This window comes from Balaenoptera ricei, chromosome X (genome assembly GCF_028023285.1).
Source record: "Balaenoptera ricei isolate mBalRic1 chromosome X, mBalRic1.hap2, whole genome shotgun sequence".
Classification (NCBI taxonomy): Eukaryota; Metazoa; Chordata; class Mammalia; order Artiodactyla; family Balaenopteridae; genus Balaenoptera; species Balaenoptera ricei.
In genome coordinates, this window is record NC_082660.1 from 61257619 (window position 1) to 61280034 (window position 22416).

At 56.8% G+C, this 22416-nt stretch overlaps 1 protein-coding gene across 1 annotated transcript; it reads left to right on the forward strand.

Annotated features, from left to right (window-relative positions):
• The first annotated feature begins 8881 nt into the window (after positions 1–8881).
• EFNB1 (ephrin B1) lies at positions 8882–21803 on the forward strand. Its single transcript, XM_059910241.1, has 5 exons — positions 8882–9793; positions 18301–18578; positions 19341–19433; positions 19655–19783; positions 19946–21803. The coding sequence occupies exons 1-5, from the start codon at positions 9666–9668 to the stop codon at positions 20356–20358; spliced, it is 1041 nt and encodes a 346-aa protein (XP_059766224.1). The 5' UTR covers positions 8882–9665; the 3' UTR covers positions 20359–21803.
• Positions 21804–22416: the final 613 nt, after the last annotated feature.

Sequence of the window (22416 nt, forward strand, 5' to 3'; positions counted from 1 at the left end):
TGTGTAAATTCAGCCTGAGATTACAGCCTAAGGCCCTGCTGGCAGAGCCTTCTTTTACTGACCTGGCCAAGGATCCTAGCCTTTCTCCACCTGCCTGTGCCATTGCCTCCCTTGCGTTTGAATCAGCCTAGGTCTTGGGGACTCCATCTGGTCTCACTCCAAATGGAACACCTCCTGGTCATTTCCCCCTTTGTCTCTCTCTCTCTCTAACAACTGCAACTACACAACAATAATAATAGCCACTATTTGGCAAGCATGTAGTATGGGTTAGGGGATTTATATATATCAGCTAGTTCAAGCTGCACAGCACCCCCATAAGTAAGTGTTATTTTCTTGGCACGTGGTAGGCACTTATGAATGAAGGAATGGTTTCTCCCCAATTCATCATAGGGCAAACAGAAGCTCAGGGAGGTTGCAAAAGTAATAAGGGTCAGAAACAGAATTGAAACCCAAGCCTATCTGATCTCAAAGCCTGGGCTCCGAACGGTCACATCAGGATGCTTCTAAAACCACTGCAGCACCTTGAATCCCAATCCCCGGGACTGTTTGAGGGAGAAGCTGTTGGATGTGGTTAGGGATACTGGATTTGAAGTCATATAGCTAGTAAGCAGGCACCACTGCTTCCTGGTTCTGTGAGTGTGGGCAAGTTGCTTAACTTCTCTGTACCACAGCTTCCTTATTGGCAAATGGCGATAATAACAGTAACAGCTCAGAGGGTTGGGCCACTTTAATGAGATAATATACATAAAGGGCTTAGCATGGAGCTTGGTATATGGTAATCACTCAAAAAATGTTTGTGATGGTGATGATGGTTCAGCTATGTGCTAGGTGGCAGCATGTGAGCTCATCTTCCCTAGTGAGCTCCTGTAGTACAGATATTCTGTATGGTGGGGTCCATGCACACCAATCAGCCTTAGCAATCAGCTAGCCTGGGAGGGAGGTTGTCAGCTACTGATGAAAGGTGGGTTGCCTGGCTAGGGCACGTCTGCTTCTAGAGGAAGACCACTGTGCTTCTGCCCAGGAGTGGGCCCTGGGAGGCCCTTCTGGCAGGGCTGAGATTTCCCACAGGAAGCAGTTCTATTCTGCACCAACGTGAGGAAAAATGGGTAATCAGAGTCACAGAAGGCTGCGCCTTATTACCTGGCTCCGGTCATTTCAGTCTGGACCTTTTTCAAAACAGGTGTTACCAATCCACTTTAGCCATAAAATCCCTTCATTAAGTGCCCCTGGAAAGTCCAACCTGAAACCTGCAAGCTCTTCTCCTTGGAGAATGTGCCTGGGAAATGGAATAGGCTGCCTGCTTTCCAGAGCTGTCAACTCCAAGCCAGGGCCTTGTGAGAACCCTAGTGGTGGGCGCAGGTAAGGGAGTGTGGGTTGAATTACCTCAGATCCCCTCAACAGGTTCTTTTCCTTTTCAGTCCGGGCAGATATTCTTCACACCAAGAACCAAGTGACTGAAAGAGAGTCTCAGGTGAGTGGCTTACCTGGGGAAGGGGAGAGGAAAGAGTGCCTCGATTTCCACCAAGGTCACCAGGCCGGAGAAAGGCAAAATGACTCAGGGAGGCCACGGACAAGAGTAAGGCTCAGGTCGATGGGCCCTCTACTCAATGATGCGTATTGACCTGGGGCAGTTTGCTCTCAGATTCCAGCACCTGGCAGGCTCCCAGGGGAGGCCCAGCAGTGTTTGTGAACTGAACTGACCCATGTTGGTTCCTGGGAGGGTCTGGGTATTTCATGGGTAGCAACCTCTGATGGACCCTCCTTCTGTGGTCCTGGATTCTTGACTTTTTCAGGTGTCCATTGTCTATAGGAGTCTCCTAGTTGGCCACAGCCTCCTTAAGTGACAGGACCCGAGAGACTGCCTATCCGGGGTGAGCTATCTGTCCTTCTGCCAAATGAGCAAACTAGAGAAGAAGTACCCTGAGATGAGAAAGAGGACAAGGAGGACGGATGCAAAGCTTGTCCCTCTGTGCTCCATGGAGCTACGGTCTTTGCTGTGGCCCACACCGTGCCATGTTGTCAGGACCTGTGTCATTGTCATCCCTGGGTCCCTTCCAGGGGTAAAGGCAGTGTCTAGCACGTAGGATATGGAGGTACCTGTAGCTTGGAGCCAGAGAGACCTGCATCAAACTTTGCGGTCTGCCACTTACTAGACATGAGTTGTTATTTGGGTCACCTGACTTCTGAGAATGCCAGTTTTCTCGTCTGTGCATAAAATGACTTTGAATGAGAGAATGGATACAAAGTACATGGAACGTAGTAGGTGCTCAGTAAATGGTACCTGTCACCACCATCACCACCATCATCAACTCCAACACCATTAGCATTTATTGCGCACCTCTTGTATGCCCATCCTGATGCCTGGCTTTGATGCAGAAGATAAAGGAGAAGCAGTCAGTGGTTTCTGCTCCAGGTTAGTATGTAGTGGGAGAGCTCAGATACACACAAATATTGAAAATCCAAGTGCCAGTCAGAGGTATACGGTCAGGATATGGAGGTCAAAGGAGGGAACAGATCTGTGGGCTAGGGCCTTCTAGGAAGGTTGCCCAGAAGAGGTGGGTGCTACGGTAGGCCTGGATAGATTGAATTTCTAGTACTGGGAGGAGGAGGGGGAGGAGGATAAAGGGTGTTCCTGGCTTAGCTCAGCGCAGGCCAGCAAGGCCAGCACCCGAAGCTGCGAGTGTCCCTCATCTCCCTTTGCGCTGTTGGGGGTCAGGATCAGCGCTGGGTCAGCTTTTGGAATGCAAATACTGGGCTGGCCACTGGGGGTCGACAGAGATTGAGGAATATGGAGGCTACTGGGGTGAGATTTCCTTGGAGACTCTACCCCTTTGATTGAACAACCTGCCTAATGTCTCATTTCCCTACCTCTGAAATTCTCTCCTCCTTCCTCCCCCCCCCCCCCCCCCCCCCGGTCTGTAGAGCCCTAATCCCCCCGAGACACTCTTAGCTCTCCAGAGCTTCCTGACTTCCCCACCCCTGCCCAGAACACCAATCTAAGGAGGAAAATTCCCTCCCTCTCCACATCCCCACCCCCAGCCCCACCTCTCATGGCTAAAGCCCCAGGCTGCCATAGTCTCTGGTTTGTGTCCAGGAGAGAGGCTGTGAAAGAAAAACAAGCCAGGCCAGGGAAATTTATGTTCTTCTGAGGGGGTTGGCTTCCTCATGAGGAAGATGATGGCTGGTTTGTCAATTGAGGTCTCACCCCAGTTCCAACTTGGGCAGCGCTGGGGAGGCGGGGGTATGGCAGGGGCGGGGTGGGGGAGGTTGGTGGGGAGACTAAAGGCTTAGAAAGAAACTGGGCCTTCCCTGGGAGGTACATTGAGCCCAGGCACTGGGGCCTTGCTGATAAAAGGTGGGAAGGAAGGTCTCTAAACCAAGCTGGACAAAGTTGTGAGTGTGGGGAGTGGAGGTTTCAATGTCAGAGATCCTGGCTCCGTTGGCTCAGGGGCAGCTGGAGGGTGGCGGGCCTGGGTGCCATATATCTGCCATTGGTTATCTGGCCAGCTGGGTCCAGCCCCTTATCTATCCTCAGGATGCCCCCAGGGGTTCATGACCTTTCTAACAGTAGGCTTGGGTTTATCAGTCGAGAAAGCCCAGAACCTGACCCTTTAGCATTTATGGTAGGTTGGAAGGCAGGAAGTTATCTCATAGGCTAGCGAGGGGTCAGAGCTAGGAGGGCTGGAGAGAGGAAGAAGCACTGCCCCTTCCCTCGGCTCCTCGGGTTGTTCAAATATTTGCTCTGCTTGGGGTGTTCCTCCAGGGGAACTTTATTCCCTGTGTTTATGGGGCCTGACAAGTCCAGTGTGTTCTCTAAGGAGCCAAGAGCAGAACGGGGCAAAGATGTCATTTCTGCAGCCAGCATCATCCTACCCTGGGCTTACTGGCTCTCTGAGATGGGGAGCTAGGCCGGGGTCAGTGACAGGTGGTGACAACGGCTGCCCCCCAGCCCTGAATTCCTGAGCCCCTGACAGTGATGAATGGCCCAGTCCCTCTTTGCACATTCCCCAGGTAACCAGAGTTGAGGGAGTGACAGGTGGGCCGGGCTGGAGTGCTGCAGGATTTCCCCCATAGCTGCCCTGCACAGGGCTGGAGAGTGAGGACAGGAGGGACTGCTAGAGGAAGTTGAGCCCAGATCAGTGACACACAGGAGGGCACGGATATCCAAAGATGAGGTCTCTAAGGAGCCGAGGGTCCCAGCTGCAGTCCAGCGCCTGTGCCACCTGCTATGCCACACTGAGCCATGCGCTGGCCCTCAGATGCCCTGTTCTAGGCTCTTTTGAGGAGCAGGGGCAGGCCACTTGCCTATGTGGGGCCCAAGGGCTTGGGACAGATTTCTAGGAGTCCAGGGAAGGGTAACAAGGTATAAGGAGGGGATAAAGAGAGAGGGAGGGAGGGGGCAGGCCCATCTCAGGAAGAGAAGGGCTCCTCCTATCTCTGGTGTCATCCTGCCAACAGCATGACCCAGAGCCAGGCTGACACCTGGAAGATCAAGGTGATCTCAGTGCAAACACCCATAAACCAGGCATGAAGCTGGGGCAAGGACCAGGGAGGGGTGGGGGGTTGAACGTTTGGTTGAACCCTTGGCCTTTGGGACCAGCCCCTCTTTCCCCAGCCACTGAGAATCTCCATGGCTGCAGTGAAATTAGACTAGCAGGGTGTACCCACCTGGGGCTTGATCTGGAGTGTGGTGCAGCCAGCAGGCAGGAGGAAGAAGAGTAGGAGGGCTCAGGTCCCACCCTGGGCTTGTCCTGAGCCTGACCCAGAGATAGAGTGACTTGGGAAAAGCAAGGTATTCGTGGGGGAGGGAGGACAGCCTGGGCTCAACACAGACCCCAACTGGTCCCAGCTAGAGGGCGGTGAAGGCAGAGGGAGAGAAGGAGAGAAGCGGGTGGAGGGACAAATCTGGCTGGGCAAGAGAGGGCTTTGCAGGCTGAGGTTGGCGGGGGCAGGGGATGCAGGCAGATTAAGCCTGGAGCCTCAGTTTCCTCTTCTGTAAAATAGGCCTATCAATATCAACCTCAGGGATGTTATGTGAATTAAACAAAGATAGCATAGGACCAAGGGTGAGAGTACCTGGCTACAGTGCCTGGCATACAGAAGTTGTTCAAGAAACATGGCTCTCCCTCGCCCTGTAGGGAGGGGTTGTGTGTATCTGTGAGGAGGGTGCAGGCAGAGGTTGTGGGTCTTCGAGGGGACAGACAGGAGGCTTAGGACAGGCCAGAGATGATTGTAGGTAGGAGAGAGGGCAGCTAGCCTCACGGAGTGGTCCTGGCTTGCATCGCCCCGGGCCTTGGGGCAGGCTTCCTGCCCTCAGTGTGCAAGGTCCACCCTTTGGCACACATTCCTTTCCGGAGCCCTGGGGTGTCCGAGTAGAGTCATGTGTAGAAGCTCAAGTTGTGCAGCTCAATGGCCCAGGTTTGAATCCTGACTTTTCTGCTCCCTGGCTGTGTGGCCTTAGGTGAGGGAGTTCACTTCTCTTATCTCAGAGTACAAGGCGGGCAAGGAGAGGTCAAGGACAAGGGCCACAGTAATAGAGAGGGGGTGTGAATGCTCATGCGTGTGAGCAGGACAGCGACATGAGGAAATGTGGGGACTCTGCTCCATGTCCCGTGAAGGCAGGAACCAAGCCTGTCAGCTGGTGCTGCGTGAACCGATAGGGGAGGAAGACGGCAAGTTCATGTATGAATATGTACATGTGTGAGAAAACGAGAGGCGCTAAAAAATGTGTGCATGGCACACAAAGCATGTGTGAACGGGTGAGAACACGTGTGACCGGGAATGAGGAGGTCTCTGTGGGAGGCTCTGCGGACGTATGATAGTTTCCATTTAGTAAGCACCATGGTGGGCCGGCCATGAAGCTAAGCCCTTTCTGTGCATTATCTCACTCCGCACTCAGCACAGCTCCGTGAAGAAGAGATGATCTCCAGGTTACAGAAGAGTTAACTGAAGCACACAGGGGAAGCGACTTGCCCAAAGAGACACAACTGATAAGCAGTGAACTCTGTGGCTCTGAAGTTCATACTCCCCCTGCCTCCCATGGGTGTGGGAAGCTGAGCTCTCCAGGGGGCTGTTATGGTACCTGAGGCCTCCTGCAGCTGCTAGATGTTATTCTGCATCCCTGGGTCCAGGAGGCCCCCACATACCGATTTCCATCTGCTTGGAGCTCCTTGAAGGCAGGGCTTGGTGGGGTTCCTCTTTGGATCCCAGCTCAGAGGCAAGCACAGGATCAGTGCTCAGGAAACACTGGTGGACTTGAACCCTGAGGGATGTGTGTGTTCGGTGACACCGATCTGGGAGGCTTGGGGAGGGGTGTGACTGCCACTGGAATAGGGAGAGCTTGGATAAGAGAGGGTCAACATCCCCCACAGATCCTGACTTCCTCTCCGGCTTCCCTGAGGAGTAATTTTTCCCTACCTCAGGGGCATGAATCACTACATCAGAAGCCCTGGTAGGGTGGGGCAGGAGGTGGGAGCCTGGAGTCATTGGCCCTGGCTGCGGCAGGGAGTAGGCCCAGCCCTGCTACTGAGGCTCCGGTAGGCAGGTTGAGGCAGAAAGGCTATGTCGTGACCAGGGGTGACCAGCTTATGGAGCAGGCCTAGACACAGAGTCCTCTCTTCTTTCCTCTGTGCCCTCCCCACCCAGGATGAGGCGTTGGCACACTCAGGAGCTGCTGCTGTCTTCCCAGGCTTCCCAAGTCTGGCAGCATAGCTCTTCATCTGCCCCATTTCCCACCTGGTCTTGGGCTCACCTCCCGAGGTGCCCTGGGCATGTTGGCAGTGGAATCTGAGGCTGATTCTGGGATTGGTGCTGGTGACTCTAGCTGGGAACTTGGGGGCATGGCCAGGGACACAGATGAACTTTCCTGGGCCTAGAAACCTCTCAGAGGACTGTGAGTGAAGAGTGGAGTCCTGGCCGTCCTGAAGGTTGCTGCTTTCCAGGCATGAACCAGCTTTTAACCAGGAATGAATTAAGTAAGCAAGTACGCAAGAAGGTGCTGGAAATGTGGCGAGTCAGTATGGTATAGGGAACTGGCCACAGGCTTAGGAGACAGAGAAGTCTGGGGCCAAATCCTGCTTCTACCACCGATCAGCTCCATGACCTCAGATGAGTCACTTAGTTTTAGATGAGCCTTAGTTTTCCCTCTTACATAAAATAGGGATTGTGGAACTCATCTCAAAGGATTGTGAAGGGAAATGCCTCTACCATGGTTCCTGGCACATAGTAGGCACTCAGTAAGTGGCAGGCTGTTTTCCATCCTCAGGTTTTGCTGTCCTGCCATGCACTTCGGGCAATCCTAGTCTCCAAGCTGGACTAGTGGTGTGTCCCTGCACCTTGTTCTTGTCTCTCCTTGCTCACACCCCAATAAGGGGTCCAGCTGGGAGCTGAGAGACCCTAAACAGCTCCTCTTCTCTTTCTACACAGATCCTTCTCATCCTCCAGGCCCTGTCCCTGAAAGGGGGAGGAACACACTTCTCCCTCTTTATTTCCCCCCAAATAGAGGTCCGCTCTATGAACCAAAGAGATCATCAGAGGATCCAGTGAGGAACTCAGTAGATCAGCCTCCTACTTAAGTGAGAGAAGGACAGGAAACTGCATAAATGGCGAGCACTTTGGGAATGTCGCTCACCTAATTATCTCCATAAAGAAGCAGCAAGGAGACTTTATGTCCTCGGCAGTCGCCGAGCCAACCCCAAACCCAGATCTCACTCCTAGTGCTCCCTCCTCCTCTCCATACCGGGCCGCGGTTCTAGCCAAGGTCACCACCCCTGTCCTGGGTCTTGTGCTCGAGCGCGTGTGCCAGGCTCGTGTGTGCCACGCTCCCATTGGAGTGGGCGCTCTCAGTCGGTCCCAGGCACCCGCAGTGCTATAGAAGACCAGTAGGGGGAGACATTAGCACGTGGGTACATCTGTTGAGGTCCAACTGGGGAGAGCGGGTCGGACCGGGAGGGTCTGAGCTATGGGATGGAGCCAAAGTTATAAGCAAGGAAGCAAGGAGGGGTGGGGAGAAGGGGCTGGGAGACAAAGACCCAGATAGCGAGGCCGGGAGGTGCTGGAGTCCGGCGTCTTGGGACCAGGGCGCCAACTTTTGCTTTTTCGAAAGGCGTCTCTGCCCTACGCCCTTTCCTCTTTGCCCTCGAGGTGTCTTTCTTTATCGAGGTGCCCTCTCATCCCCACTGCTATCCCAGGGCCTTGCCCGCGCCTTCAGACAGGACAAGACTCGAAATCTGGGCCCCTGGTGTCCCACAAGTCTCTTCCCCAAAGCTGAGATTCCCAAGGCCTGGTCCCCAGGGGCGAAGAACTCATCTTCCCAACTTCCCCGTACTTGACCCCTCTTGAGACTCCACCGCCCACCGCTATCCGTTTGTTCAGGACTCCGGGTCCGGGTCCATGTGCAAGCAGACACTGCACTGCGAGGGCGGAAGGAGGAAAGCCCACCAGAGCCCTACGTGAGATGGGACCAGGAGTAAACAAGCTATCCTTGTCACGGAGGTGGGCACGGAGCAAGGACTTCAGGGCTCGCGTGTGTAACAAAAAGAATGGTAGTACTTTCCCGGGAAAAGTACTGAGCCTGTTCGGCCCAGGTCAGTGGGCCGGAGTGTCGACCAGGCGCTCGGGGAGAAGAGCAGGCCGACAGCTCTAGAGGAGCGCCAACTTCCCACGGGCTGAGCGCTCTGGGAACAGGACTAGGCAGGACCCAGCCCTAACCGCAGGAGCCGCACACTCAGATTGGTGCCATGGAGAGCGCGGCGTCCTTAAGAGCTCCCTAAAACCCCGCCTCCTTCCTGTTCTGGGGGCGTGGTGCAGGGCAAGGACCCCGTGACGGAGCTTGCTATTGGCTAAGATGCGTAGGGTTGGCCTTGCGTACGCCTGAGCAGGGGAGTAGACAGCTCAGCGGCGGCGGAGGGAGCCTATGCGCGCTGGTCAGCAGTGGGAGGTGTGTGAGCCTCGCACTGACCGTAGAGCCTCGGGCGCAATCGCCGGGGAGCTAGGACTCGGCGACTGGGCTGCCGGGCCACCCGGCCTAGGCTTCAGAGGCGCAAACTGATGGGACTAGCTCGCTCGGCAGTGTCTCCGCGCTCTTCTAAGTACACTGAGCGGGCCCCGCGCTGAAGTCGAAGCTGTCGGGGGGCGCGCAGCCCGGAGTCCCAGTGTGGCCTGGAGGAACGGAGCCCGTGCCAGGGCGGCCCGGTCGGGAGCCCCCGGACCGAGCTCGTGTGGTGGGGAGACTCCCGCTTCTTCCCAGGGGTGCCGATCCCGGGACGGTCGAGGCGTCCGGGCGGCCACCGAGTCCCCAGCGGTGAGACCCCGTCGGGGAGAGGGCGCGCAGTCCCAAACAGTCTCGGGGAGCCGAGCGGAATCGGACGGGATCACCCGGGGGCGCAGAGCCCCCGTCGTGCTTCGTGCGGCGGAGAGGCCAGTGGAGCGAGCCCTCGGAGGCCACAGCTCATGCTCGGGTTGGGGGCGGCTGCCCAGTGAGTCCTCCTGGCCGGCGGGGCGGAGAAGAGCGACACCGAAGCCGGCGGGAGGGGAGCACTTCAAGGCCGGCGGCTGCGGAGGATGGGCGCCTGAGCGTCTCGGAGCGCAGCGCGGCACGGGAAGGCGAGGCCAGCTTTGCTGAGGAGGCGCCAGGGGATCCCGAAGTGCAGCCTGCCCCAGGGAAGATGGCCCGGCCTGGCCAGCGTTGGCTCGGCAAGTGGCTTGTGGCGATGGTCGTGTTGGCGCTGTGCCGGCTCGCCACCCCGCTGGCCAAGAATCTAGAGCCCGTGTCCTGGAGCTCCCTCAACCCCAAGTGAGTAACTTATCTGCTCTGGTCCCTGGGGGTGGGAGGCACTCCTTCGGGGTGAGGCCGCGCGCCCCCGAGCGCCTGTGGGAAGGTGTTCGGAGGAGGAGCGGCGCCCCATTTTGTCTATGGCTTTTTTGAGTGTGTTTCCCTGCGGGCGGGCGGGGAAGGGTGCGGTGGGGTTGGGTGGGGGCACTTGGCTGGGTTGTGACCCCTCAGCTTCCCGGCCCTCTCCTCCGCACGTCCCGGATCAAGTCGAGATTGTCGCGCCGGGCGGAGCTGGGAGTCTGAGCGCCCTTGAGCGCACTGGAGAGCTGGGTCGGGGAGAGAAAGCAGCCCCCTCTGGGGCCCCTGGGAACGTGGCGGTTTTCGCCAAGAGCTGCTGGGGGCGGGGGGGTGGGCGAGCTTGACCTGGGCGGGGGAAGAGGCCGGAACACAGGTTCCCCGTTTGTTTAGCTGTGAAGGGACCGTGGCGCGGGACTTCGCGCTTGGGGCGGGTGGCAGTGCCTGTATCTCCATTCGGGCTTCTCCCATTTTCATTTCTCTTTCTTCTCAGTTTGCTTCCCTAGCTTTTCGCTTTGCCGTCTCTTCTAGCCTCCCCCCCCCCACCCGCCACTTTCTCCCTGCTGGGTCCGTGGAAGGGCGGGCGCCGCTCCCAGGCTCACAAAGGCGGCGGGTGGAGAGGGGCGGAGTGGGAGAGAGGTTTTGTTGGGGGGGGGGTCGATCCAGCGCTCGTCGGGGGTCCAATGGAGCCGGCGGCAGAGCTTCCAGGGCTGGCTGGGGTGGAGAGTGGCGGCCGAGCTGGCGAGGGAAGCGGGTGGCAAGCGAAGGATTCCTGCCCAGGCGGGTCCCACTGGCCCCCCCACCCTCTGTCCTCAGATTGGGGAGTTGTGCTTAGCTTTCCCAAAGGGGTTGGGGAGGCAGCTATGTAGAGGAGATCCTTTCTTTTCTCCCTCCTCCTTCCCCTTCACAATCCTCCCCCACCTCCCAACAACACACACACCTTTCAGGGCGGTGGCTCAGTGGTTTCTGGGCTATTAGTGGGGAGTCGCTGGATTGTGTAGTGACCTCTGGACCTTTTTCTCTTTTGGCATCCAGGACTCAGGTTGGAACCCAGGGTCAAAATTGCTCTTCCTTCCTGTTTTCTGGAGGTCCCAGCAGTGTGCGGACACCCCACTTAGTGGGAAACTGGGGGCCCTTGGCCTGCCCTCTGTGCTCTATGATTCCTGTATCTGGAATCTCTTCCTGTCCACTCTTATGGGCTCCCCGCTAACTTCCCGAGCTCCTGCCTGTCTTGACCTCTTAGGTTCCAGGGGCCATGCACCTCTCAGCCCTGGAGTGGGAGAGGGCGGCTTCTTTAGTTCCTTCTCCTTAGGTTAAGGTAGGGTCCTATTTATTGGTTAGTGGGATGTCTAAACCAGGGTCAGGGTACAAGGAAAGGGATTGACAAGGATTTTTCCTTAACCCAGAAGCCAAACTGGGCCCAGTGCTCTCCTAACAGCAGGAACTCAAAATGGTCTGGGGCCCTGGGGCTGCTCAGACCAAGGAGAAAGGCTGTGAAGTGCCCAGTTCCCTTCTGTAAAGGTGGAGGCTGGAAATGCTCTCTCTTGAGCCAGGAGAGCTGAAATCCGCCTGGGGTAGCCCATCATAAGGGCTCATGGGAGTGACCTAATTGCTCTCTCGGGTCTCTAACCAGAGATAGCAGGCAGCTCCACAGCTGGAAAGGAGCCCTCCTGCAGAGTGAGGTGGGGGGTGGCTGGGAGAAACAAGATCTCCCTGAGCTTCACCCTTTTTGTGTCTTGAGGCCTGAGTGCTCTGGAACGGTTTGCAGGTTTTTGAGATCTGCCCCACTCCCCGATCCACTTCAGGCTGAGGGCAGGCATCCTGGGGGTGGTGGGGGTGGTGGCTGAGGCCGCAATAGGACTTGCACGAATTCCATCCTGTAATTGAGCAGATCCTGGGAATGGTGGGGGACTGATCCTGGTGCCCCTGCGCGCACCACCCCCCAGAGTTCCATCTATGCTCAGGGGTCTGGAATGCAGCCTGTCTGTGTGTGTTGGCACGGGTTTGGGGTGGGGGGCAGGAGGACAGGAGGAAGGCACTGCCCTCAGCTTCACTCTGAGCTCGGGGGGCTGTCTCTGCCACCGCGCCCAAGCCTGGGACTGCCACAGCCTTTCAAATCAACGGTCTCTTTCTGTCCGTCTCTCCCTCTTTGCCTCCTGCCCGACTTCTCCCTCTCAGGCCCTTGTCGGTTCGCCCTCTCACATCCTGTGTGAGCCGCGTTCACCTCCCCTCTCCAGCTCTGCTTGCCCGCTCTCCCTCTTTCTCACACTCCCTCTCACTCTTAGTCACTCTCTGCCTCTTTTTCTCGAGTCCTTTTGTTTCTCGCACATGCCCGTGCTCTCCCTCACAGGCTCATTTTCTCTCTTCCCTCCCCTCTTCCTCCCAGCTTTTGGTCTCTCGCCTCAGTCCTGTCAGGAGCTGGCACCCCCCCCCCCAAATCTCCCAGCGCCTATAAACCCTGCTTAATTGCTTCCTCCTTGGTGAAAAATCAAAATAAAGAAGTGGTGGGGCTGGGGGTATGTTTCCAGGTTCCAGGGTACGGGCAGCCCCAGCCCTGACCGGGAGAGGGGAGCCGGAAGGGCTGGCTCCAGACTCCCAGCCTCTTTCCCAAATTGGTGCTGTGGCCTTCCAGGGTGGTAGTCCCTGGGTGGCAAGAGCTTGGCCCCTTGTCAGATTTGCCCGATAAGTGTAGGGTGGGAAGGTGGGTCTGGGCCCGTTAGAGGTTGGGAGGAACCAGAGTACATGTGCATGCTTGTGTGGGGTGGGGGGGCTGTGATGGAAGGTCCCAGGGCAGCCCCCTCCTCCAGCCTCCTCCCCTGAGAACTTGGGGCAGCCGGCAGGCCTCATACTTGAGTCCTCAGCCAAGTCCAGCTGCTGCAGTTCAGTCTCTCAGTCCCATTCTGACCCCTTCCTGCCCCCCACTCAGGTTCCTCCACCTCCAGAGAGTGGGAATGTGCCTGAGATCATATTACACCTTCCCTGCAAGGGGCGGGAGTGGGGGCTTCAGCTTGGCATCCAGGACCCTTGACTCCATCCAGCATGGGTGGGGGCAGCTGCAGACCCCAACCCAGGCTTGCCTGCTACAAGCCAAAGTGTTGGTCCCAGCCCCCCTCACAGCTGTTCCAGCTCACAGTCCTGGGGAGGCCAGCTCAGGGGGCCCCTTTCCGGGGTGGCTAGGGACCTGACCTCTTCTACTCTGTGGCTGATTGGCCACAGGTGGGGGCCTGAAAGTGATGGGAAGCCAGCAGCTCCTCTAAAGTTCCCTGTTCCCCTCCCTCCGTCCCTCAACCCCAGGCAGCCAGACCTGGGGCAAGAAGGGCCTGGTGAGGCTGGACTGGAGGCTGAATCCAGGGTTCCCTTTCTCCCTTCAGGCTCTCCACTGCCTCACCAACTATGATGGATGGGGATGAGTGGGCCCTGGACACTACTGTGCATCACCGTTTTCTGGTGTTGGGAGTATGGAGTGGGTGGGCCAGCCAGGAGGCCACTGGTTGCCATGGGAACAGTAGGTTTGGGGGGAGGGTCCACCCTGTGATTATCAGGGGAGCTGAGGTAAGGGGATGCTCACCAGCCATATTCTGGGTTCCTTGCCCTGGGCTCTGTAGCAGCCCCTCCTGGGTGGGTTTTCATTGTAGTTGTTTTGGGTGGCGGTGCTAGCAGCCAGGAGTGTAGTAAGCTCGTTCAGCTTCTTCTAAATGGTACTGTGTTTGGTGTGCTAACTAACAGTTGGGCAGTACCTTGCTACCTCCAAAGCATCCTCAGATATGAGCTCATTAGATGTTCCCAACAGCCCTGGGAAGTTGGAATTGCCCATTTTCCAGATGAGGAGGCATTTGCCCAGAAAAGGTAAATGACTCGTTTAAAGTCAGTTAGCTCGTAGTGGGGAGAGCTGTGCCTTGTGCCATTCTTTCCACACCATCCCACTGCCTTGGAATCTGGGAAAGACTGGGTTTCGGAGGAGGCGCTGGCTTTTGCCCCGGGCTTTCCCTCTCACCTCACAGGTGTGTGTGCATCTGTCCTTGTGACTCAGGCCCTGCCCACGTGGGATGAGCAGTGCTCCAGCTTCCTCGTTTGATTTTGCTAGGCCTACCTCTGAGGGCAGCTTGCTCGGGGTGACCTGATCTAGAGGCAGCCAGCTCGATGCCTGGCACTCTCCCTCCCGGGCTCTGAATAGCAGCCTTGGTTCCTCTCTGGGCCAGGAATCTCACTGCCTCTCAGGGACCCCACAGAAAGCAGACAACAAGGAAGGGGCTGTTAAGCCCTCAGTGGGCCCTAGCATTGGCCAGGTGGGGCAGAGGGGAGGCATAGTTCAGTGTAGGTGGGGGGGGGGGTGACTTCCTCTGGGGCTCTCCTGGCTTCCCTGCCTCCGACAGTGCTGTGTGTGTGCCAGGACCCAGCTGCTGTTCCTGCCCACCCACGCCTGGGCGGGCACTGCTGGGACATGCCAGGCCTGCTCCTGCTGCCTCGGGGGCTGGGTGGAGCTGGGGGAGTGAAAGAGGAGCCTTTAATTTGGGGGCTCCCCACCCTTGCTGGGATGAGAGCACACTTGAGCTCCAGCTTGGGGTCTGTCCTCCACTGGTCCTGCCACCCTGGGGTGCAGGCGCAGTGGTGCCGGAGTCACTGAATCAAAGCTGTGGCTAGAGTCTTCTACCAAACCTGGGCTGGCATGGCCTAGGACCAGGCTCTCCCTTTGGCCACTCTCTGACCACAAGTCCCTAGGGCCTGAGGGAAGGATGAGAGGGAAGGAAGTGTGGTGGAACGTGGGCAGCTTTCTAGGCATGACCCCCACAGCTCCAAACTCTCTTTGCTGTAGGTTGTCTGTGTATGGGTGGATAGGGGCTTAGCTGGACAAAGAAGCAGGGGGGCAGTTGGCCTCTGACCAGCACTGGCCACTACCCCAGACCCTCAGGCTTCTTCTCTCCCAGGATTCTTTTCAGCAGTCATGGTGATACTTCTAAGCTCAGTAGGCAGGCTGGGGGAGAGACTTGGGCTAGGGTAGAGGGGAAGAGGCAGGCCACAGACAGGAGACTGAACGCCCAGGCTGCCTCCCCTAAGTCCTTTTACTCCCTGGGGTGGCTCCCTGGGGTCCCGGGGGCTATCAGAGGCTAAGGAGGGAAGGCCTCAGGGGTTACCATGGCGACCTGCTGCAGGCTTCCTGCTGGGCCATGTCAATCCCCTTATTTTCCAGAAAAGGGCTTTGTCTGGGGGTGGCCCCAGGCAGGAAAGCTTGGTTTGATAATGGGGGGAGTAGTAGTTTTTGAAAACTGGGGGATAAAGAGTTTAACTAGGTACTCTCTTCCTCCTCCTCTCGGCCCCTACTTCTAACCTGGTGGGTACGAGGGGAGACCTGCAGGGTCCCCGCTGTACAGGATGACTAGCGTCGTACCTGACCTTGGGCTTCACTCTCACGGGCTGCATACCCACACCTCGTGGCCCCTCACCACTTTCTGGGGCTTCTCACAGGCCCAGAAGCACTTTTCTTAGTGGTGGGGAAGAAGCTGAGAAGGTACCATCATGGGGGACCAGGGTCAGGGAAGGCGGGTCTCATCAGGCTCCTCTCCCTTCTGCACTTTAGGGGAAGGTGAGTTTCCCTCTGCCAGCTGCTATGCAAATGAACTCATGAATATTTATGAATTCTGTTCACTGAGGTTGACAGAGTCTGAGGGGTGTTGGGGGCAATAGTCCTCTCTCCTCCCCATCCCCCACCCACTATGTAGACATCTGTTTCCTCGGTTGTCTCTGGGTTCCAGGGCTCCAGAACCTGAATGGTGATGGGAGACTGCTCAGAGTAGACAAGACTCCCTGGTGAGTAAGGCGGGCCAAGTGGTTAGAAAAGTGAGCTGGCCCGTACCCCTTTGTGTGCCCTCTACCTGCTGTCATCTCCAGGTACGGTCTTATGGAGGTGCGCAGCTGTATAAGGATTCAGCCAATGTTTAAGGTACTCTTAGACCCCTAGGAGTTAACATCCTGGGTGAGTTTAGGCTCCTCGGGTTGGCTTTGAGCACCCTCTTCAACAGGAACATTCATCTGGTTACTCATTCCCTCACGTGAGGAGCCTGGACTCAGTAGGTCTCGAAGGTTCCTTCTATCTCTAAGATGTTAGAAGTTGTCTAATCCTACTGCCTGGATGGAACCGGTATGAAGATTGGAAAGTGAAAAATGCCTTAGGAATTATAGAGGCTTTGGTGAAACTTCTTGGCTTTTTGTGGAGCATGGAGTTGGGGGCGTTTTCTCTCAAATGTTTGTGTGGGCCTCCAGCCCATGCCTGCTTCCTTTCTGGCCTTCTGGAGTGTGGTAAAGCTAAGTACTAAGGCGGGTGAGACCTTCTTGTTGTTGCTTTTACCCTCCTGCACAGAAGGATGGCAGGTCCCAGCTTAGTGGAGCTTCCCTGGACATGGAGAGAGGGCTGCTGTTCTTCATCCACGTCATCTACTTGGTCTAGTTCCCTTAGGCACCTCCTTGGGTATCATTTCCCTCCATCCGGTGAGGATACTGAGCTCCCAGGAGGCCCTTGTGCCTTGTAGCCCCCACTGTGGAATGGGCCCTCAGGGAGTAGAACCATGTTCTTCCCCCGTCAGCTTCATTGCCTTGAAGCACTGCCTTCGGCCCTTCATTGTCCTTTCTGCTAGAGAGTCTGTCCCCCACTGGATGAAACCCACACTGCTTGTTGTGACCCTGGCCTTTCAGTCTGGCCCCAGCTGAGCTTTACCCCCTCTTCTTCTGCTCCTCTCTACCCATCACTGGGCCAGTCACTGGCCTGGGTTTTGTGTCCCAACCACTGCTGTCTGCTCTTGCTGGATGTCAACTTCTTATTCCTCCCCCAAGACCCGCTTTCATCCCACTCTTTCTGTGGGACCATTTCTGACTGTCCTGTCAGATGAGCTGTCTCCTTCCTCTCTCTGCCTCCAGCCCTTGCCTTTTGAGCCACCATCCTCTCACATAGCCTCCAGATAGCCTGGTGCTATCCATTGCTGCAGCGTGGGCCATTTACTTTTCTGAACCACACCAGACGGTAGAGTCCTTGAGGATGGAGCTGTATCATCGTTTCCTCTTTCCCACCCAAGCAGCAAGACTGGGCTCATAGGTCCTTGGTGTTAGTGTCTGGCCTCCTGCCTCTTGGCAGACCACGCTATTTCTAAGCAGGAGTCATGGTTGAGTGCCAACTATGTGCTCTATACATGCCATCATGCCTCCCCTCCACCATCCTTGGAGGAGGGGCTCTTCCTACCCCCAGTTTATACGTGAGGACACTGAAAGATAGGGAGATCAGGCAGCTCATCCAAGGTCACAGAGCTAGTAAGGGCCACCATCTATCTGATTCCAAAGTCTGTCTTCTTTCTCCTACATTGTACTGACTTGCTCCCAGGCTCAGAAATGGCCGAGAGCGCTTACTGTGCTTAGGCAAGGACAGGATGATATGAATCGGTGGCCCCAGGCAGCTGCCCTCCCCCTGCTATTTCCCAGTGCCTGGCCTTCTGGATTAGAAGACGAACCTGGCTCTGGAGGCATTTGTCCATCTCCTCTCAGGATCGGGAGCAGAGGCTGTGTGTGTGTGTGTGTGTGTGTGTGTGTGTGTGTGTGTGTGTGGTGGGAGTGGATTAGAAGGCAGATGAGCGAGGTTCCTGGGGCCCTGTCTTATATGATCTGTTGTTCCTGCTTAGGCCTCTTCTCCCCTTTCTCTGTTATCCTTTGCAGTGAGACTGGCCAGATTTGGGGATTCAGGCTCTTGCATTATGGGGGTGGGATGAGTCCTGGTAGGACGCCAGGCAGTGGGAGTGGGGAGTGGAGAGAGCTGGGTGGAGCTGTACCTGGCTGGAGACTGTGCCCATTATCCCTTGGCTCTAGGCAAGGCCTGTTCCTATCTCCCCATCATGCCCAAGATTAGCAAGGATGGGGGAGAAGGCATGGGGCCAAGATAGGTTGTGCACCCCCAGCCGTTGGCTGGGAGCTTTGGGGGTGGTTTCTGGGGCTTGTTGTGTGTGTGCTTCTGTGTGTGTGTCTGTGCGCATGAGCGCATATACACGCGTGTGTGCTGGGGGGGCCGGTAGCAGAGGCTGTGAAGGAATGTGAGTACGTTGGGGGTGCGAGGAGGACAGGGCTGCCGCATCCAGGCAACCCAAGCCTGACATCTAGGTGCCCAGCCCATCTGCCACGTCAGCCCCCCTGCGGAAATGCCACATTAGGACAAAGGGCTCCCCCAGCTAGGCAGTGCCCCACCCTGCCGAGCAGTCAAAGCCTGGCAGCCTTGCCCATGGGCCACCCCTTCCACACCCTGCTGGCAGTATGGTTCTCTTTCCCCACCCCCAGCATAAGGCTGGAAAAAGGACAGAATGCCTGTCCTCGCCATCTCCACCCAGTGTGCCCAGCCTGGCCCTCATTGTCTGCTCCCCTGGTTCTGGGGATGGCCTGAGACCCCCAACCCTGAGGCTAACCATCTCTTCCCTCTTGGGCAGGTTCCTGAGTGGGAAGGGCCTGGTGATCTACCCAAAGATTGGAGACAAGCTGGACATCATCTGCCCCCGAGCAGAAGCTGGGCGGCCCTATGAATACTACAAGCTGTACCTGGTGCGGCCTGAGCAGGCAGCTGCCTGCAGCACCGTGCTCGACCCCAACGTGCTGGTCACCTGCAATAGGCCAGAGCAGGAAATCCGTTTCACCATCAAGTTCCAGGAGTTCAGCCCCAACTACATGGGCCTGGAGTTCAAGAAGCACCACGATTACTATATTACCTGTGAGTCCCTGCCCACCACATGGTTCTTTCCTGTCCTGTAACACTGGGAACTTCTGAGTAGTGCAATGAGACTGCACACAGTTCAGGCCCAGCCTGATCCAGTCCCCTTTGAAGACTGGCGTGCTCTCCTCCTGGCCTGGCCTTGGAATTCTGGCCCCAGCGTTTACCAAGGGGCCTGCTGCCAGCTCGCCCTGGCTCTAGGAGTTGGGTGGGAGAGGACTCTGATTCGTGGTGCTCTCTCTCTTATTTTCTTTGCCCACCTAAGATCTAATCTTGGGAATGGCAGAATTGGCAGAGCTTCAGCCTTTCTCTTCATGGGAAACTGAGGCCCCAAGAGGTGAAGGGGCTTCTTGCCCTAGATCACACAGAGAGTTAGGGAGCGGATTGGGTTGCCAACCCAGTTCTCCTGACACCGAATCTAGGACTCCTTCTAGTCTGTGGAGAAGCCTTCCTCACCATGCCAGTTCTAATTGCCTGGCCTCTGAGCAACATCAGCCAATGAGGAGACACATGTAGCTTCCACTGAGAAAGAAGGGCCAAGGCCTGGTCATGATAGGGGAGCAGCATCCTTGTGGGAGGGGCTAGTTCCTGGACTCTGTTCCTAGTGGGAGGAGAGAAGTAGAAAGGTTCATGGGTGGGTGGGAGCTGCTTGCAACTCCCTGGTTCCCAGTTCTGTTCTTAAGGGCTTAGACATCACTAGGGCTTCTGGGTAATGCTGGCAGACCCCTTCCTCCTCCTGACTGCTCTGGCCTCTTGCTGCAGCTACATCCAATGGGAGCCTGGAGGGACTGGAGAACCGGGAGGGAGGTGTGTGCCGCACACGCACCATGAAGATTGTCATGAAGGTTGGGCAAGGTGAGCACCCAGGCCGAGGGCTCCTCAGCTAGGCTTTTGCAACAGATGCTCCTCACTGGGTGGGGGGGGGGGGTGGGCATGGGGAGTAGTGGCAGAGGGGGCAGTAGGGATAGGGGATCTGAGGTCCAGTATCCGGGCCATTCTTGGCCGGTGGGTGCTATGTAACTGAGGCACCTATGCTGCCGGAGATCCCCCTTCACTTGTTCTCTCCCCACCCCCAGACCCCAATGCTGTGACGCCCGAGCAGCTGACTACCAGTCGGCCCAGCAAGGAGGCAGACAACACTATCAAGATGGCTACACAGGCCCCCGGTGGTCGGGGCTCCCTGGGTGACTCCGACGGCAAGCACGGTGAGTGTATGGGAGTCTCCCAGAGGGCAGAAGCCATTGCTCGGCTGCCCTTTCAGGCCCTAGCTCTGCAGGAAGGCAGGGCGTGGCCCGAGATCTGCCATGTGTCCCTGGGACCCCTGGCTGACCTTCTTCCCCTCCCTTCCCTCCCTCCCCCATCCACAGAGACTGTGAACCAGAATGAGAAAAGTGGCTCCGGTGGGAGTGGAGGCAGCAGCGGGGACCCCGACAGCTTCTTCAACTCCAAGGTGGCATTGTTTGCGGCCGTGGGCGCCGGCTGCGTCATCTTCCTGCTCATCATCATCTTCCTGACCGTCCTGCTGCTGAAGCTGCGCAAGCGGCACCGCAAGCACACGCAGCAGCGGGCGCCCGCCCTCTCGCTCAGCACCCTGGCCAGTCCTAAGGGGGGCAGTGGCACGGCGGGCACCGAGCCCAGCGACATCATCATCCCCTTACGGACTACAGAGAACAACTACTGCCCCCACTATGAGAAGGTGAGTGGGGACTACGGGCACCCCGTCTACATCGTCCAGGAGATGCCGCCCCAGAGCCCCGCGAACATCTACTACAAGGTCTGAGGGCCCGGGCAGCCTCGGCCCTGAGGGACAGTCGGCCGGGACTGCACCTCTCCATCCTCACCCACGTCCCTCCCCTTGCCAGCTGTGCCCATCTTTGTATTTAGTTTTGTAGTTTCTTGGCTTTTATAATCCCCCTTTTGCCCCGCCCCCTGGGCTTCAGAGGGGGGTGCTTGTGCCCCCAGCCCCCATGCTCTTGTGCCTTCCCCCTCTGGCCAGGCCTTTGGGCTCTGCGGGGGCACCCCTTCTTGGAGGGCAGGGTCGGACGCTGATGGACAGCAGGCAGGGAGACGCCCCCCCTGGCCCTGTGCCCCCTCGCCCCCTTTCTCCCTTCCCAGGACTTCTTGTCCGCTATCATCACTGTTTTTAATGTTTTTGTGTTCATTTTTTTAGCTGTCAACTCATTTTCATCTGTTTTCTTTTTTTTTTTTTTTTTTTGAAGAAAAATGGAAAAATGGAAAAGGCAGCCCCTCCCCAGGTTTTCTGAGCCCAGCCTTCCGCAGTATCAGGGGCCTGGGGCAGGATGTGGCCAGCCGGGAAGCATAGGATGGCATTTCTTTTATAAACTCGTTGGCATATTTTTTGGGGGTAGGGGACAGGCCAGGGCTGTTCTTGACCACGAGGGAAGGCAAGAGTGCCATTGGGCAAGGTGTCGCACCCTCCCCCACTGACCCTCCTTCTACAGTGCTGGTCTTGGCAATGGGGTAGTAGCTGCCACCCTTCCACCAAAAAAAAATAATACCTTCCTGTGGGTTACCTGGGCATATCCTGCCTCCCTCACTCTCACGGTTATTAATGTCTTAATTGGCTGTTGCCTGGGGAACAGGAGAGCTGCTGCAGGCAGATGACCTCATGGGGGGTGGAGGGAGGTGAGGTGCCCAGGTGGCTATTTGCCCTGCAGAGCTGGGAGTTCCCCCCTCTCCGCTCTGCCCTGTTCTCCCCTCACCTTTGGCATCCTTCGGCCTGGTGGGGAAACAGAGGCCCAGGGCGGAGAACTAAGCGGGTATAAGGCCAGGTAGCCTGCTTCTTTTCTGGGCTCTAGCTCAGGTGGGTGCCCCCCTAACCCAGCTCCCGCTAGCCCCCCAATCTTGGGCTGGGGCTTGGAAAGAGGAAGAGGCTTGCCTAGGGCTGGGCCAGCACGCCGTGCACTTTGACCCCGGCTCCTTGCCAGCACGGCTGCTAACAGACTGCCACTAGCAAGCGCCTTGCAGGCACTCCCAGAGTGGCCATGGAAGGAGCTGGGCCTCCCACCATCCACCTCCACACTGCCTCCTGGCCAGCTGCCCAGCCCACTGCCAGGTGGGAGAGGGAGCGGAACAGCCAGCCCCTTCCAGGTGGCAGTCGAAAGGGTTTTTTTGTTTTTGTTTCTGTTGCCATTTGTGTAAATACTAGTCTTTTTTGGAAAAAAAATAATGTAAAGATGTTTTGTATAAACTCTGAATTATTTTCTTGTTGCTTTTTTCTTAGAAAAAATGAGAACTAAAAAAAAAAAAAATTAACCACATGGAGAAATGGGTGTAAAATGGTGTCGTGATGTTGGGGAATGAAGTGTGAGTGTATGAGCGAGTATATGAGAGAGAGAGAGAGAGAGAGAGGGAGAGAGGGAGAGAGGGAGAGAGAGAGAGAGAGCGAGCGCGAGCGGGAGAGCACGTGTGTGTGATTTTCATGTGCCCAAAACACTGGTGATCTGGGCTGGTATGGGAAGATGATGGCTGTCCTAGCGGAGCAAGATGTTGCAAGAGCTCTGTGCCCTTCTTCGCCACAAGTTCTTCTACCCTCTTGTTCTGCTGGACCCTGTGACCATACTCCCCTGTCTCTCCTGTCACCGCTGTGGCATAGGCCACGGGCATCTGCCCCGTCTGGCACTAGGCTCAGCTAGAGAGAGTAGATGGGGGAGGAGGTGTTCCCATGGGGACCTGGGTGTGTCGGCAAGTACTGCCACCACCTCGCTGGGGCTAGATCTGGGACCTGCTGGCAGGCCCAGCCCTGCCCTGCCTCGAGACACCTGGAGGTGGCTAGAAATAACTTCCCAAGAGCTGGGCCTCAGCTGTGGCCCGCTGG

Excerpts from the sequence above, each read along its gene's own strand:
- EFNB1 (XM_059910241.1), top strand. The coding sequence starts at position 9,666 with ATGGCCCGGCCTGGCCAGCGTTGGCTCGGCAAGTGGCTTGTGGCGATG. Across the intron at positions 18,579-19,340 it reads CCACGATTACTATATTACCT|CTACATCCAATGGGAGCCTG; the intron begins GTGAGTCCCTGC and ends CTCTTGCTGCAG. Across the intron at positions 19,784-19,945 it reads TGACTCCGACGGCAAGCACG|AGACTGTGAACCAGAATGAG; the intron begins GTGAGTGTATGG and ends CCCCATCCACAG.